Source organism: Rhinolophus sinicus, linkage group LG06 (assembly GCF_036562045.2).
Source record: "Rhinolophus sinicus isolate RSC01 linkage group LG06, ASM3656204v1, whole genome shotgun sequence".
Taxonomy (NCBI): domain Eukaryota; kingdom Metazoa; phylum Chordata; class Mammalia; order Chiroptera; family Rhinolophidae; genus Rhinolophus; species Rhinolophus sinicus.
In genome coordinates, this window is record NC_133756.1 from 142,251,879 (window position 1) to 142,271,022 (window position 19,144).

Genomic DNA, 19,144 nt, shown 5'->3' on the forward strand with positions numbered 1-19,144 from the left:
GTTTTTCTGAATCATCTAGTATCATACTATCTGGTCGCTGAGGTGGTTATCTATCATAACCTTAATACAACCAGAAAAGAAACATTGAACCAGCTGCCTTGATAATGTCATCATGCTTCAGGTCCATGAGTCAGGAAGTTTTTCCAAATGTACTTAGACTTAATTTATCTTTCTGAAATCTCGTGCTTATAGGTTTATCCAGGACATTGTATCACTATATAGTTGAAGGATTGTATGGTCTCATAGAGCAATGTTCTATCTTTTTTATTTTAGAGATGAGGAAACTAAAGCCTAAGTACTGTGTGTGTCTTACCCAGAATCATATGTCTGTGTTTTACCCACAATCATCCATCAGTCCAGACTATGAGTCTCTGTCTTGCTCATCTTACTAACCACTGTCCCCTACGTTTTTCGTCTTCTAATATTTCAGTGTTTTATTCATTTTGTCTACTTTTTCAATGCATTCTCCTTGACAAAGAATACACAAATTCAACTTTTATCTATACTATCAGTGAGATAAATATATTGGGTTGGGCAATAGCTACTTGGATAATAAAATTTATTAGTGGTATTTTATAGCAATAGCCAGGGGTATATTTTAGGATATGGTTTGATCAGAGATCACACTGTAAAGTGGCACATGTTCCAAGTCTTTGCTTTCAGAAAGAAATCTTATTTTTCCCATCACAATCATAATAATGATTTTCCAGTTATTCCCATGTGCCAGGTTTTGCTAAGATCTTCCTTTGCCTGGAAATTTTGCTGGATTGCAAAGGAAAGTATTTACAAGACATTTGTTCAGTGAGAATAACCCAAACAGTAGAATTTATTATAAATATATCTACTAGCAAACACTTCTTGACAATCATCCTAGGTTTTATTTAATGGTTTTCAAATATTCATTTCCCCAAGAAAATTGGTCACTATTATTATGACCTTAATATCTGTAGGCTTGACTTCTAAATGTTCACCTTATAAATTTTATGAAGAGTGTTGAACTTCAATTATTATTGGGAAAATAGCTTCAAGAAAAAAAGTAGAGGCAAGTGTAAAATTTAAAACAAAAACATACATTTTTAAACTTCTTCCAAACAAGATATCAGGTAGTGGACACAATAGAACTAAATGAAAAATACTGAGCAGTTTATCATTTATTGAAAGACATAGAGAATTATGTAATACTAACAGTGGTTTTTAAGCACTCTAGTTTAGATTTTCTTTATTATTAACTGTGATTTCTTATATATTTATTTTAATCGTTTCAAATAGATTCTTCAAATAGCCACTGTTCAAATTTAGAAATAATTAAAAGCTTGAAGCTTGTGATACTCTTCAAATTTTCCTGAAGTGGAAATAAAAACAGTTCTGTTATTTTTTTCTTTTTTTTTAGTTTCAGGTGTGCAAAACAACATGTTAGACATTTACACCCCTCACAAACTGATAACCACCCCAAGTCTCTTACCTCTCTGACATCGTACATAGCTATTACAATACCATTGATTATATTCCCTATGCTGTAGTTTACATCCCATGACTATATATATATTTAATTGTAGTTGACATTTAATATTATTCTACATCAGCTTTCTTTAGGTATATAGCGCAGAGGTCAGGCATCTACACAGTCTATGAAGTGATCTCTGTTATTTTTTCAAACTCTTATAATCTAGAATATTTTCTTTATATTGCGTTATTATTGATAGTCTATACAGCTTTTTACCACATCTACTGACATTGTCTCCCTGATCTGTTATAAATAAAAATAAGAACTGGCAAAAGTAAAAGACGTCTCGTATGGGTTAACAAAACTTAATGTGTTTCCCTCTCCCCCCACTTCCCATTAGAAAAAACAGAAAAACATTTTAAGGATAGGAATCCAGAATCTTGGTTCACCTTTGTGGGGAGATGACGTTTGCTGTACCGAAAACTGTGACAACAGTCACAACCTTACGAAGTTCCTCTACATTCTCCGCGGCCTTCTACGAACCTCTCTTTCAGCCTGTATCATCACAATGCCAACACATCTGATCCAGGTAAGAACTTTTCAAAATTGTTTTCCCCTAACTAATGGTACATAGTCAAGAGCAAAGTACAAATGCTTTGTGAGTCTGATAAATTATTGTTGTATGCCCCTTGGATAAAAGAGATTTCAGGTGCTTAAAACACCAGAGCAACAAAATATCTTTTCATTTGGATTATTAAATTCTTGTGTATTTGTGGTTTTAATATACAGTGAGCATATGGTGAATCGTCTTTACTAATTTTTTTCTTTGATTTCTTATGAGCGTGCTAATATCACTGTGATATGAGGTTGATTTTTTCTGTGATGTCTTTTAATTAATCATAAAGCTGATCTGATCATAAGTCTTGGAGAGATATTTGTGAACCTATGTTTATGGCAGCATTAATCATAATAGCTAAAATGTGGAAGCAAACTGAGTATCCATCAACAGATGAGGAGATAAGCAAAATGTGCCACGTGTTATGATGGAATATTATTCATCCTTGAAAAGGAAGGACATTCTGACATATGCTACAACACGGATGACTCTTGAGAACATTATGCTAAGTGAAATGTCTGTCACAAGAACATACTGTGATTCCATTGATTTGAAGTGCTGAGGGTAGTCAAAATCCGAGACAGAAAGCAGTATGGTGATTGCTAGGGACTGGGGGGAGGAGAGAATGGGGAGTTATTGTTTAATGGGTACAGAATTTCAGTTTTATCAGATAAAATAGCTCTGCAGGTGGTTGATGTTGATGGTAGCACAACATTATGAACACATTTAGTACCACGGAATGGTACATGTAAAAATGGATAAAATGGTAAATGTTATTGTTTTAAATTTTCAGCAGTTAGTACTATTTTATGTTATTTTTTTCTAATGCACGTGCTGAAACATCTTGATTTGAAATGACATTTATAGCAGTTTTGAGTTGTTTTGATTTACTTCTCTAGGAAATAGCAATAATGATAGCAGCTAACAAATATAGACTTTAAGTAAGGACCTGACGGTTCTTATAGAATTTTTTTGTAAAAACTGTTACCTACATTTTACATATAAGGAAACTGAGGTACAGAGAAGTTAAGAAACTGCATCTAGGTTCAATACTTGAGAAACCATCATTTGAACCCAGAAAATCAGGTTTCAGAACCACATGATAGGAAATCTGTCCAAGAATTATAACAGGTTTTTATTCTGGAATTCAGTCTTTCAAAGCTAGTAAATCACAAATATTTAATTTTAGAGCTAGAAAGGAGTTGAGGGGCTCATCTGAACTCCTGCCTTTGAACAAGTAAAACATTATCTCTATTTTGCACCTGAGGTCTGAACTGAAATAACAATTGTTTGAGCAAGTCTAAGAAACAAGGACTATATTCAGCGAAACTGCAAGGTTCTGTGAGAACTGTACATTTAATTCAATTAACAGAAATATAACAGATGTAATTGAGATTTGGAGTTCGCCAAGGAGATAAAGAAATGCCATTTGAAGAAGCTTTACCTAAATACACCGTCCAGTAGTTAAAGCTGAGACTTTAAGGGCTATTAAGTTTATGAAACATGTCATAATCCTTGAACTTTCCTCCAATCTATAGGAAAAAGATTTGTATTTTGTTCAAATCTGCTTTTAAGAAAAAGTCACTATCTTTCGTGGCTGTTTAAGAATTTTAAATTGGCTGATATAACACCATATTCCTTCCTCCACAATAGGAGTATAATTGACAGCATACCCCCATACATTGTCAGTGACTCACACTTTTGAGCTTTCTGTGAGTTACTATAGCAACTTCCTGTTATTCAAGTTAGCATTCCTCTTTAATAATTACAAAATGTTAGCAAAATAAAAATTAAATCTTACTTAGAAAAAAATTTAACTTTTCATATCAAGATTTCTTAAATCCAAATATTTCCTTGTCACCAAATTAGAAAAAAAAAAATTCTGTACTTCTTACAAATTTGATTATTGAAGCAGTGTTTTATTATCTTTAATCATTTGTTTATTCATTCATTTCTTCTGCACTGTTTTTGAGTGACTGATAATGTACTGTGGCCCACTGTATATATCACTGGAAATTTAAAAATGAATGAGCAACACTGGTTCCTTTCAGGGCACCTTACTCTGTAGTGGGGAGATAAACATTTAAAAGACGTGTTATAATCTGAAAATGAAATTAAGAAAACAATCACCATAGCATCAAAGTGTAAAATTTATACTCTGAAAACTACAAAGCATGTTGAAAGAAATGAAAGAGGATCTACATGAATGGAAAAACTTCCCATGTTCATGGATCAGAAGACTCAAAATTTTTAAGATGATGACATTCCCCAAACTGATCTATAGATTCAGTGCAATCCCTATCAAAAGCCCATCTGACTTTTTGGAGAAATTGAAAAACTGATTCCAAAATTCCTATGGAATTTCAAAGGACTTAGAATAGCCAAAACAATCCTAAAAAAGAATAAAGTAAGAGGGCTTGCACTTTTCAATTTCAAAACTTAATACAAAACAATGATAAAATACAGTGCAGTACTAGCATAAGAATAGGAATATAAATCAATGGAATAGAATTGAGAATCATAGAAATACATCTGTGGTCAACTGATTTTGCACAATGGTACCAAAGACCATTCAATAGGGAAAGAATAGTCTTTTTTCAATAAGTGGCATGGGACAACTAGATAGCCATGTGCAAAAGAATGAAGTTGGACCTTTACCTCATACCCTGTGCAAAAAATAATTCTGAATAGTACAAAGATCTAAATGTAAGAGCCAAAACTATAAAACTCGTAGAAGAAAACTTAAGGGTAAATCTTCATGACCTTGGATTTGGCAAAGGATTCTTAGATGTGACACCAAAGCACACATGAAAAAAGAAATAGGTAAATTGGAGTTTATCAAAATTAAAAACTTTTGTGTTTTAAAGGACACCGTCAAGAAAATGAAAAGACAACCCACAGGATGGGTGAAAATATTTGCAAGTCATATACCGATAAGGGATTTGTATCTATTATAATGTATAAAAGAACGCTTACAACTCAATAATAAAAAGACAACTCTCTTTTTAAAACGGGGAAAGGATTTGAATACACATTTTTCCAAAGAAGGTATATAAATGGTCAGTTAGCACATGAAAGATAATCAACATCATTAGTTATCAAGAATGCTAATCAAAATCACAATAAGATACCACTTCACACCCTCTAGGATGGCTAGAATCAAAACTCAGATCATTGTAAGTGTTGGCAAGAATGTGGAGAAATTGGAAATCTCATATCTTGCTGGTGGGAATGTAAAAGGGTACAGCTAGCTGCTTTGGAAAACAGTCTGGCACTTCTTCAGTACTTAAGCATGGATTACCATATGACCCATCAATTTCACTCCTAAATATATACCCAAGAGAAATTAGAACATGTGTCCACATAGAAACTGGCATGTGAGTGTTAATAGCACCATTATTCATAATAGCCAAAAGATGGAAACAGCCCAAATGTCCATTAACTGGTAAAGGGTAAGCAAAAAGTGTCATATCCATATTATAGAATATTATTTGGCTGTGAAAAGGAATGAAGTACTGATACATGCAACAACATAGATGAACCTTGAAAACATGCTAAGTAAAAGAAGCCATCACAAAAGAACATATACTGTATGTTTCATTCGTATGAAAGTCCTGAATAGGGAAATCATAGAAACAGCAAGTAGATAATGGTTACCTAGGTCTCTAGTGTGGGGAGAAAGGGAGACCTGAGGGAATTAGGGTGTGATATGTTAATGGTTTGAGGGTGTTTTTTTGTTTCTTTGAGGTGATGAAAATGTTGTAATATCAACTATAGTGATGGTTGCACATATCTGTGAAAATCAAAAACAACCCAGTACACTGAATTACAAACTTTAAATGGGTGAAATGTATGTTATGTGAATTATATCTCCATAAAGCTGCTGGGAAAAAAAAGACTTACAAAATAGTTGGTGAATTTGATAGTAGAGTTCTGAGGATACCAAATCACAACTTTAGTCCAGTGATTATCAAACTTTGATCTCAGAACCTCTTTACCCTCTTAAAATATATTTTAAGATCTCAAAACACTTTTATTCATCTGGATTATATCTATTGATGTTTACCATATTTGAAATGAAAACTAAGAAATTTAAAAATACTTATTTATGAATTCAATTATAATAATAATAAACAGATTATATAATTGTAAGAAATAATGATTTTCCAAAACAAAAAAATCTTTAGCAAGAAGAGTAACATCGTTTTACATTTTTCCATAATAGAAAACAGTGGATTCTAATATCAGCTTCTTTATTAAACCCTTGTGAAAATGCTGTTTTGGTTGCAGCATTAAAAGAAAATCTGACCGCACACAGATAAGTTGTTGGAAAATGGAGGACTATTTTAATACCCTTTTCAGATAATTGTAGATATTCTTCTTTGATATATACTGAAACTAGACAAGTAATAGTTTCACAAACGTTAATTGTAAGGTGGAATCAAAAACTATATCAATGAACTTTTTCATGCTATATTGCACTAAAAGGCATTACACTCAAAGATGTATCTTGTACTTTAAATGGGTCTTTTACCCGTTCAAGATATTGAAATAGTATTCCTTGGTCATTTGGAAAGTATTGGTTCACTGAGTTATGCAGATCTTCCAAATATTTATGCATTTCATTATATAATATAAAATAATAAGATTGGTTAATATCACCATCCACAGTGTTATATGTGTTGCCGTGCTATTTTTACCATTAATTGGTTTTCTATTGTAAGAATATACGACAATTTCTTTATCTTTTTCCCTGCTGACGGACATTTATTTCCAGATTGAGACTATTATGAACAAAGCTGCTATGAACATTACTATATAAGTCTCATATATATTTTCATCTCTCTTGGAATCTCATCCCTCCAGACCTTTTTATTTTTATTTTTTATTTTAGCCATTGTAGTCCTTGTGAAATGATATGACATTTGGTACTTTGCATTTCCTTGATGACTAGTGATGTTGACCATTTTTTCATGTGCTTGTTGACTATTGCCTATTTTCTTTTGTCCAAGTCTTTTGGCCTTTTTTTTTCTTAGTTATCTCATCATTATTAAATTTTAAATTTTCTTGTATTTTTTTTCCTAAGATTTTATTGGGGAAGGGGAACAGGACTTTATTGGGGAACAGCGTGTACTTCCAGGCCTTTTTTTTCCAAGTCAAGTTGTTGTCCTTTCAATCTTAGCTGTGGAGGATGCCCGTTAGCGTCAACTTGTTGTCCTTTCAGTCTTAGTTGTGGAGGGCGCAGCTCGCTCCAGGTCCAGTTGCCGTTTTCTAGTTGCAGGGGGTGCAGCCCACCATCCCTTGCGGGAGTCGAACCGTCAACCTTGTGGTTGAGAGGACGGCACTCCAACCAACTGAGCCATCCAGGACCTCAGTGGCAGCTCAGCTCAAGGTGCCGTGTTCAATCTTAGTTGCAGGAGGCAGAGCCCACCATCCCTTGCGGGACTCGAGGAATTGAACTGGCAACCTTGTGGTTGAGAGCCCACTGGCCCATGTGGGAATCGAACCGGCAGCCTTTGGAGTTAGGAGCATGGAGCTCTAACCTCCTGAGCCTCCGGGCCAGCCCCTCTTGTATATTTTAGGTACAACTTTGTAATAATCTTCTTCTAGTTTGTGACTTGTCTTTTCTATTTTCTTAGCAGTCTTTGAAGAACTGAAATTTTTAATCTTGATGGAGTTTATCTTTTTTCTTTTTAATGGTTAGTGGTTTCTCTTCACTGCTCCTCCCATCTTACAAATCTTTGCCCTCTCAGGTCTTTTTCCTGTGTTTTATTGTAAAACATTTATAGCTTTATCTTTTACTAATTGATGTATTCTGATTTGAATATTTTACAGAACTTTACTTTGTGTTCTCAAACAGCTTTTGGCTTGTTAGTTAATATCCTGATTATATGTTAACATACTTTACATCCACTAGTTCTATTTTTACTACTAGTAATTTTTACCAAAGTACTTATTGTCTGACTCAAACATGTGATTTCATATAATCTTATATATCTAATACATTGTAGTCTCCACAAAGGCAGGACCACATATTTATAATTTTCCTTTTAGTTAACATAGGGTTATGATAATAATATATTTCATACAGTATAAACATTCTTAGCACAATACTTAGGCTTTTTCTATATGTTCAACAATTGTTAAAGGAATATTGATTCTTGGAAAATTATTTCTAATACCTGATTGTTTTCAACAGTACTTGAAACTTTATTTAAATTTACGTGATTTTAGTATCTTTGTTCTAATATTCCCATACCCTATCTACAAATGGCAAATTTGTTTAAATGTCATTTAGTTACATTAATTATATACGGTACGTACAGTATATTTCAAGTTTTATGACTGAAGAGTTTGGCATGAATAAGAAATGAATTTTGACTCCTTGGCTAGTAGAATGTATTTATAATAGTCATAAGTGGATAACTCAGTTTTCCTTTAAGGGCTTTTCATAAACTGAGCTTGAACCTAACTTATTGTTATGTGTTTAAAATCGTACAAATATTGCTCCAGTCAGAAGACATAGGGTAGCTGAATGGGTAAGAAAACAAGATCTGTATATATGCTGTCTACAAGAGACCCACTTCAGATCAAAAGACACACATACACTGAAAGTAAAGTGATGGAAAAAGATATTTCATGCAAATGGAAATGAAAAAACTGAGGTAGCAATACTTATATAACACAAAATAGACTTTAAAACAAAGACTATAATAAGAGACAAAGAAGGATATTACCAAATGATAGAGGGATCAATTCAACAAGAGGCTATAACCCTAGTCAACATCTCTGCACCCATATTGGAGCACTTGAATATATAAAGCAAATATTGACTGACATAAAAGGAGATATTGACAGTGATACAGTCATAGTAGGGGATTTTAACAGCTCATTGACACCAATGAACACATATTCCAGACAGAAAATAAACAAGGAAACAGTGGCCTTAAATGACACACTGGACCAGATGGATTTAATTGATGTTTTTAGAGTTTTCTATCCCAAAGCAGCAGAATATACATTCTTTTCAAGTGTACATGGAACATTTTCCAAGATAGACCACATGTTAGGCCACAAAACAAGTCTCAATAAATATAAGAAGATTGAAATCATATCAAGTACCTTCTCTGACCACAATGATATGAAATTAGAAATCAATTACAAGAAAAAAACTGAAAAACACGCAAACACATGGAGGCTAAACAACATGCTACTAAACAGTAAATAGGTTAACAATGAAATCAAGGAAGAAATCAAAAGATACCTTGAGGCAAGTGAAAATGAAAACAAAAGAACCCAAAATCTATACGACACAGTGAAAGCAGTCGTAAGAGGGAAATTCATAGCAATACAGGCCTACCTCAAGAAACAAGAAAAATCTCAACTAAACAATCTAAACCTTACATTTAAAGGAACTAGAAAAAGAACAGCAAACATAGCCCAAAGTGAATACAAGAAACAATAATAATAAAGATCAGAGCAGAAATAAACAAAACAAAGACTTAAAAAACAATTCAAAAGATCGATGAACTGGTTCTTTCAACAGATAAACAAAATTGATAAACCTTTAACCAGACTGATCAAGAAAAAGAGACAGGACCCAAATAAATAAAGTCAGAAATGAAAGAGGAAACATGACAACAACACCACAGAAATACAAAGGATTGTAAGAAAATACTACAAGTTATATGCCAACAAATTGGGCAATCTGGAAGGAATGGATAAAATCCTAAAAACATACAATCTTCCAAGGCTGAATCAAGAAGAAACAGAAACCCTGAATCAACTGATTAGTACTAACGAAATCAAATCAGTAATCAAAAAACTCCCAACAAATGAAAATCTTGGACTAGATGCTTTCACAGGTGGATTTTACCAAACATTCAAAGAAGAATTAACACCTATTCTTCTCAAACTATTCCAAAAATTTTAGGAGGTAGGAGGGATTCCAAGCCTGTTCTAGAAGGCCACCTGATTCCAAAACCAGACAAAAACATAAGAAAAAAAGAGACTATAAGCCAATATCCTTGATGAACATAAATGCAAAAATCCTCAACAAAATACGAGCAAACTGAATTCAGTAATACATTAAAAAGATCATACACCATGATTCTTGGGATGCAAGTTTGGTTCAATATCTGCAAATCAATTGACCACATAAACAAAATGAAGGATAAAAATCATATGATCATATCAATAGCTGCAGAAAATAAGTATTTGACAAAATCCAGCATCCATGTATGATAAAACACGCTCAGCAAAATGGGAATAGAGGCAACATACCTCAACATGGTAAAGGTCGTGTATGACAAATCAATAGTTAACATCATTCTCAATGGGGGAAAGCTAAAAACATTTTCCTTAAGATGAAGAACAAGACAAGGATGTTTACTTTCACCATTTTATTCAAAATAGTATCAAAAGTCCTAGCCACAGCAGTCAGACAAGAAAAAGAAATAAAAGGCATCCAAACTGGAAATGAATAAGTAAAACGGTCATTATTTGCAGGTGACATGTTACTGCTATATAGAGAGAACCCCAAAGATTCCACCAAAAATTATTAGAACTGACAAATGAATTCAGTAAAGTAGCAGGATACAAAATTAATCAGAAAATGGTTGCATTTTTATACACCATTAATGAACTATTAGAGAAATTAAGAAAACCATCCCATTTACAATTTCATCAAAAAAATAAATAAATAAAATACGTAGGAATAAACTTAACCAAGGCAGTAGAAAACTGCCTTGTATTTAGAAAATAATAAGACATTAAAGGAAATTGAAGAAGATACAAATAAATGGATGCATATATCATGCTCATGAATAGGAAGAATTAACATCGCTAAAGTGTTCATACTACCCAAAGCAATCCATAGATGAAAATAACAATGACATTTTTAACAGACCTAGAACAAATAATCCTAAAATTTATATGGAACCATAACAGGCCTTGGATAGCCAAGACAATCTTGAGAAAGAACAAAATTGTAGGTGTAATGTCACCTGATACCAAACAAACTACAAGGCCACAGTAATCAAAACATCATGGTACTGACATAAAAATAGACACATAGATCAATGGAACAGAATAGAGAGCCCAGAAATAAACCCACACTTATATGGTCATTTAATCTATGACAAAGGAAGCAAGAATATACAATGGGATAAAGACAGTCTCTTCAATAAATGGTGTTGGGAAAACTGAACAGATACATTCAAAAAACATGAAACTGCACCACCTTCTTATGCCATATATAAGAATAAACTCAAAATGGATTAAAGACTTAAATGTAAGACCCAAAACCATAAAACTCCTAGAAGAAAACATAGGCAATAAATTCTCTGACATTGCTCTTAGTGATATGTTTTCCGATATATCTCCTTGGGCAAGGGAAACAAAAGTAAAAATAAACAAATGGGACTACATTAAACTAAAAAGTTTTTGCACAGCAAAGGAAACCATCAACAAAACAAAAAGACATCCTATTGAATGGGAGAAGGTATTCAGCAATGATACATCTAATAAGGGGTTAATATCCAAAATTTATAAAGAACTCATACAACCCAACACCAAAAAAAACCCAAACAATCCAATTAAAAAATGGGCAGAAGATCTGAATAGGCATTTCCCCAAAGAGGACATACAGATGGCCAATGGACATATGAAAAGATGCTCAACATCACTAATCATCAGAGAAATGCAAATTAAAACCACAATGAGACATCACCTCACACCTGTCAGGGTGGCTATCATCAATAAATCAACAAACAACAAGTGTTGGCAAGGATGTGGAGAAAAGGGTACCCTTGTGCACTGTTGGTGGGATTGCAAATTGGTGCACCCACTATAGAAAACAGTATGGAGCTTCCTCAAAAAATTAAAAATAGACTCCCTAATGACCCAGCAATTCCACTTCTGGGTATTTATCAAAAAAAAAATTAAAAAGGCATACCCACCCCTCTGTTCACTGCAGCATTATTTACAATAGCAAGATATGGAAGCAACCTAAGTGCCCATCAAAAGACGATTGGATAAAGAAGAGACGGTACATATATGCAATGAAATATTACTCAGCCATGAAAAAATGAAACCTTTCCATTTGCGACAGCATGGATGGACCGAGAGAGTATTATTCTAAGTGAAATAAATTAGAGAAAGAGAACTACCATGTGATCTCACTTATATGCAGAATCTAAAAACAAAATAAACAAGAGAAAACAAACAGACTCATAGATAGAGAGAACAAACTGATGGTTACCAGATGGGAGGGGGGTTAGGCAACTGTGTGAAAAAAAGTGAAGTGATTAAGAAGTACAAATTGGCAGTTACAAAATAGTCACGAGAATGTAAAGTACAGCGTATGGAATATAGTCAGTGATATTGTAATAACTATGTATAGGGCCTGGTGGGCACTAGACTTAGTGAGGAGTTCACATCATAGATTATATAAATATCTAAGCACTACACTGTACACCCAAAACCGTTATAAAATAATATTGAATGTTAACTATAATTGAAAAATAAAATATTAAAATCTCAGATTTAAATCCTAAAAAATAATAATAAAATAAACACACAAATATTGGAGGGAAACTTCTTTCTCTAATCATCTTAGACATTGTACACATACTTATATCGTTTGCATTGTTAATGATGTTAAATCATTATAAAGCTAATACTTTAATAGTAGTTTAGTTAAATTTAATGAGCTGTTTGATTAAGATGATAAATAAACCTGGCGCAGACCTACCAGAGACCAGTGAAAATACTGGTACTCACACTACCACTAAAACTATACTATTACTACAAATATTTATTAGGCACACGCTACATGCCTAGTACTGTACAAATATTATGTCCTTGAATCTTCACCACAACCCTTATCTCTGTTGTCACAAGGTCACACAATTAATGAGTGTCAGGACTAGTCACATTGTAACTCATGTCTTTCCCTGACTCCAAACCCCACCATCTTCGCTGTTAGGTTATATAGTTTCTCTAATCATCACAAAACCTCTGCAAGACCGGTGTCATGCCAGTTGCAAAGAAGATTAAACTGAAGTAATTCTCCAAAGTCACACATCTATTACACATTTAAAGCTAGTATATAGCTCAGATCTGTTTAATTCTGAAACTTAGACTCTTTCAGTCACACTACATCATGTGTCTTGAATTGTAACTATCTGTGATAGCAGTAACTTAGGAAAAAATATTTCTAGACTAGCATTGCTAGTGTTCAGTATTTTTAAAGAGAAAAGAATTGTAAAATCTTTGACAAATTAGTACATGTGAAAGATTAAGCAAAAAGTGACATTCTAGATAGGGGAGGATAAAAAAGATGGAAACCTATTTCTTATGTGTAATTTTAAAGTAAAGAAAAATAATTAATATTTTATATATATATACATATATATATCCCAAAAGGACTTAGACACACACACACACACACACACACACACACACACACACACACAAAAGAATGAAAAAGTTTCAAAAGCCATTTTGGTGGCGATCATCTTTATTATTTAGAGAAGTGATTCCAAACCCACTGTGAATGTTTGTGACAGTGATTCCTGTGGCTGCTCCGTAAGGGTACAGCAGTAATACTATCAAATGACCTCAAGTCATCCCATCTTCACCACTGATTAAATAATGGTTGAGATGATAAGGTGTCTGTATGTCTGACCATTAAGCAATATTTAAATATTGGTATTTTACAGATATACTTAAATCCTATATAACTGGAAGAGATATAGTTAAATTTATGCTTTTGAAAAATAACAGTAAAAAGCCTACTTTGAAATGGAACTAGGAAAACATAGGGTCAGACTTTGGTGATGATTATACAATAGTCCCCTGGATAATTTTGTCTAGTTATAATACAGTAGCCTTCTGGCCCTAATACCAAGTGAGCTATTAAAAAAGAAATATTTTCTTGCTCTTTGAACATAACACCTGACCACATATTTGTTTCTATGTCAAAATGTTTAGGAAAAAATGTAAAACTTAATAGTTTACTTAAACCAGTCATTATATAAATAGGGGATAATACTCTTAATAACTCTGAAAGATTGGCTAGGAGAATCACAATGTTTAGGCTAAGGAAAGAGAATAAGAACTGGAATACTACACAGAACCAAGGGATTACAAATTTATTTAATAAAACTACTTAGTGATTTTTCTGGGCCAGTTGCAGTCCTAAGATCTTTTCAAACATTAACTCATTTGGTCCTCATAATAACCCTATATGGTTGATGGTATCAGTACCTCCATTTTACAGATAAGGCAATAAGGGACAGAAAATTTAATTGACTTTCTCAAGGTCACATAGTTAGTTGAGTGGCAGGATCTAGACCTAAGCAGTCCCCTTCTATTTACCAAACTCTTAACCACCATGTAATGCTGCTTATTCAATAGTAGTACTAAAATAGGGTCAAAATTAAGAAACAGACTGTGCATAAAAGTAGCCTTCATCATACTCAATGATAGAAAGAGCCTGGTCTTTTGGAGGCAGGTAGATCCAATTGTTATAGTTATATGGTCTTAGTCAAGTGTTAACTTTCTCTGCTTCAGCTCCTTCATCTGTAAAAATGGGGTAAAGAATATCCAATTCAGAGGATTAGCAATACCATGTGCTGACATAGTCATAGTACTTGCACATAGTAGACACTCAATATAGATGTTAATAATTGTCATCTTCACTATTATTGCTTAAACAGACCTCCAAAACTGAGAATTTGTTCAGAGATGAGGCTTCCAAACATAAGGTATACAAGTCCATCAAAGCAATAGAAATCTTCAGCTTCCTGCCTCTTTTTATGAAAGAAACTGACAGTCGTCTCAGGTTAGTCCTGAGACAGACCAGGAGGCATGGATGAAGTCAGGTGGCCATCTAAATCTTAGTAACATCATACCATGTTGTAACACGCCTCTTTAACATCATACACCAACTTCCTGTCACTGTAACCAGTGCCATCCCTGCAGATTCTAAATTAGGGTGTAAATGGTGATTGATTGATTAAAGGTAATTTAACTTATTTATTTATTCAAGAAATATCTATTGCAGGCACTGTGCTATGCACCCATGGGGATATAGTAGTGAACAAGACAAGCTAAGTCCCAATCCTCGTGGAACTTTTTCAGCAAAATAAAAGATAGTATGGCTGAAGCAGAAAATTAGTATATGTCGGCATTTGCACACTTTAGCTTGGAATTTGATAGTAAAGTGGTTTCTGGCAAGAAATAGAAATGTAGTTTGATATCCTTGGAATTTTTGTCATATAATTAAACATCGATATATAACATAATTGTGGTACTTTTATTTGAATATGTTATATAAAGTAACACTAGATTAAACAGTATATAAAATATATCTCTTAGATTGGTAAAACAGCCGATTGGTGTTCTTACTTTAGTTATTAGCATTCTGTCAGACTTGTACAGTAATGATTAGTTACCCTTTATTGTACTTTTGGCATGCTTCCCATGTTTAATTTCATTGTAGGAAAGGAACACATAGTTAAGGAAATTGCAAAGAGGGTAAAAAGTTAAAATAGGTAAAATAATGACATAGATTCTAGACTGACTTTAACTTGTCGTAATAAGACTTTGCAACTAAAAGGAGAAAGAATTCTTTTTAAATTTGCATTTGAAATATTTTGTGTTCAGCCTCACAACTTTGAACTTGAACTTTTTTATTTCCTTTGGATTAAAGATTGTCTCCATAACAGCACAGGAAAAAATAGCAAGCATATGTTGAAACAAATGTATAAAACTACATTCTAAATATCTGTTAAGAAAACACTAAACTTACTCCATCAAATATATCATCTTATAAATATATATAGTCCTAAACAATGTTCCTTGTATAGTAGTATTATTCATAATCTTTTTTTCTAGAATATAGTTTTAGTGTATGCCCAAAGACATTGTATTGAAAATGAATGTGAAAATGGTCAAGTTAAATACAGACTTTGTTACATGCTGAACTATGGAGTAAAGAGTCATTAGAAGGAGCAGAACTACGGACGGCTCCCCTATATTCCAGCATTACTCAGTTCCCAGATCCCTGCTGTGTAGTTGTTCCACTCGCCAAGAAGCCTGTTAAAGAGCCCCCCAGAGCATGTGTACAGCCCTCCATGTTAATAGTTAATTGGTGAGGATGGCAAGATGAGAGGACAGCCGAACATGTGGTCTCTCAGACTCAAGCAGTAGACAGACCTTTAGTTATAATAACAGCAGCTGCTCACATTCTCACAACTCAACTGTTCAAAACTCTGTTGTCAAGTGAAGGTTGTCGTGGATTGGGGAGGGGGGGAAGTAAAGGTTACATCTAAGAAAACTAACTAAAAACCTACCTTGAAACTCTTACTACATATTATCTTAAGTATAAGAATATTATTTCAGCTTTTCAGAACTTAAGTATAAATTTCCATATTAAGGGTTGTTATATTTCACCTACGTTGAACATTCTGTTGCTTTTTTCCCCGTTGCTGTTATAACGGAAACAAATTTTTGTGGGCCCTTCGTAACTTTAATTTATTTTTTATTTTTTGACATACAGTATTATATTAGTTTCAGGTATACAGCATAGTGATTAGACATTTATATAACTTACAAAGTGATAGAGTATTATGCTAAGTGAAGTAAGTCAGAGAAAGACAAATATCTTTGAAACTTTTTGCAGTGATCACTTTGAAGCAGTTACAATAGAGTACTGTTTGATTTCCATATCTAGCAAGACATGAAACTAATATTTTGTTGTCTTATAAGTGGGAACTGGCTTATTATTAGTGGAATCTGATATCCACCTCCAAATTATGCAGACATTTTTGCCTTTTAAGCTAATTTTATTTTCAATTTCCAGTGACAGTTGTATGCTTTGGAAAAAATGGTAACTGATAAGTTTTTATTTGCAAAAAGAATAAATGTTATTTTCATGTTTTATTATGATTTCATTGGCAAGGTGATAGGAAAATAAATTTCTCCTAGCTTATGCATTTTATTTACACAATCTGTGACAGGTTATTCTTGATTTGTATTTTTATTGATAAAAGTGTTTTTACCTGAAATTGTTTCTCAGGAAATATTGAAACACTTAGAATTATGGTTAAAAGAGGGAAGGAATATATATATATATATATATATATATATATATATATATATATATATATATATATATACCTTTTTTATAGCTTTCCTTTCAGAATGAAAATTTACTTTTTATTATTGCTAATCTAGTCATATTCTATACTTTCAAGAAATTTTAAACATAAACTACAACCTAATAAATTTCTCCTTAGCTATAATAATAGAGGAATGAAAACTTCTCTAACATTATTGATAATAAAATATGAAATAACATTTTGTCATTCTAGAATAATTCTAAGTATTGCCAGCATTAAATGTATTTGCTTGCAGAACATTAGTTGGTGAGCTACACTTCTTTTTATTCAGAACAGATTTCAGATTTGAAACTGGCCTGTCACATATTTTTATTGGTCATCATTAGCACTTGGTCACTTAATAACCTTATTAAGTTTTTATCATATAACCAATGTTTTCCAACAATTTAATCTGTGGAAGTTTTTCCCCAGCTATCTCATTGAAGAAAACTATCAGCAGCATGTTAATTTATATCAAGGAAAATTCCTTTTCTGAAGAAAAGGCCTTATTATAGTGTCTCTTGAAAATTGAATAAGGTTTTATATAGTGTGTTATTTTAATTTATATACAATATTTTCAAAATAATCTACTATATTAATGTATTACAGCTTTGAACCCATTTAAGTGGTTCAATACAGTACGTTGAAACATGCAGTATGTTTCAATGTAGAGAAAGTCAGAACAAATCTTTTCACATCCATAAACTTTTGTGTTCATGCTGAGTATTTTAGCAGCTAACCTCTAAGTCAAGTAATGGACTACTTTAGAACTAACCACTAATATGGGATTATGAAATGTGGACTCCAGTGGCCTTGTGAATTTCTCTCAGTGTGAAATCTTTTATTCTTAAAACAAGAACTGAAAATAATTGCATGGTGAAGGAACAACAGGCCTTTGTGCGTTTTATAACTATAAAATTTGGGGAAATATTTTAATGTAATTGTTGATATGAGCATCATTATAGGAAAGCAGAACACCACCTTCTGTCATACGTCTTAATCTATTTAAATGGTCTTTTAAATGTACTTTGTTAAGGAAAATATTTAAGGATGAAAATTACAGGTTTAATCTTTTGATCATAACTACCAACTACTAAAGGATAAAGTCAAATATTCTGGCTGTCAATTTTTCGTGAATTCCTTAATCAAGACATTCTCAACTGAAAACCTGCCATTAATTTTTCTAGGTCTTCTCAACTACTCTGAAATAGATTGTAAGAAATCAGCATTTTTTTAATTTATAAAGAAGCAATTTTTAGATGAACTGAATAATATTAAACCTGTATTAATTTTATATCATATTTGCCAAATTCTAGTCTGTTAAAAAAAAAAAGTTTAGTCTGAAAATTTAGTAACTTCATATAAATCTGATGAGTTGTAAACAGCATCTGTTTTTCTTTACAATAACAAATAATAGAACTCTGTTTCAACTCTGCTACTGTAGGCTTGGGATCTTAATTCTTATAGCTCCAGTTTTTTGTGTTGTTTTTTTTTCCTTCTCTTTCATCTTGCACTTGCTGGTATCTGATTAATTTTTTAAATCTAATCTTAGCTTGTATGCATTATACATATGTATTTACTTTCTTCCTCAAGGATGTTTGAAACTTTTTACATAAATAAACTCCAAATTATGTATAAGTTTCTATCTATATACAGCATTAGTAAAAATATGTGTACCATTTTATCTTAGTGTAAATATGCATATTAAATAAAAGCAGGATATTTTTAATTGTCAATATACCTATGCATCCTTAAAAGGAAAAAATTACCCTTTAGAAACCTTTTGTTATACTTAATCTAACCAAAGCATATTCAGTAAGCCATAAAAAGAAAAGTAATTTTTTAAAAATATTTTTTTGCTCTCTCGGAAATAATTTTGTGATGTTATAGTTCATGTTGCACCTCATGCTGTAGTTC

At 32.6% G+C, this 19,144-nt stretch overlaps 1 protein-coding gene across 4 annotated transcripts in view; it reads left to right on the forward strand.

Annotated features, from left to right (window-relative positions):
- The window catches only part of ELP4 (elongator acetyltransferase complex subunit 4), a 213,965-nt gene that overhangs the window by 70,374 nt on the left and 124,447 nt on the right, over window positions 1-19,144 (forward strand). For all 4 annotated transcript variants that reach the window (XM_019738520.2, XM_074336168.1, XM_074336167.1 and 1 more), the window contains one exon: window positions 1,845-2,033. In XM_019738520.2, coding sequence (XP_019594079.2) covers window positions 1,845-2,033 — 189 coding nt within the window. The remainder of the gene's footprint in view (window positions 1-1,844; window positions 2,034-19,144) is intronic.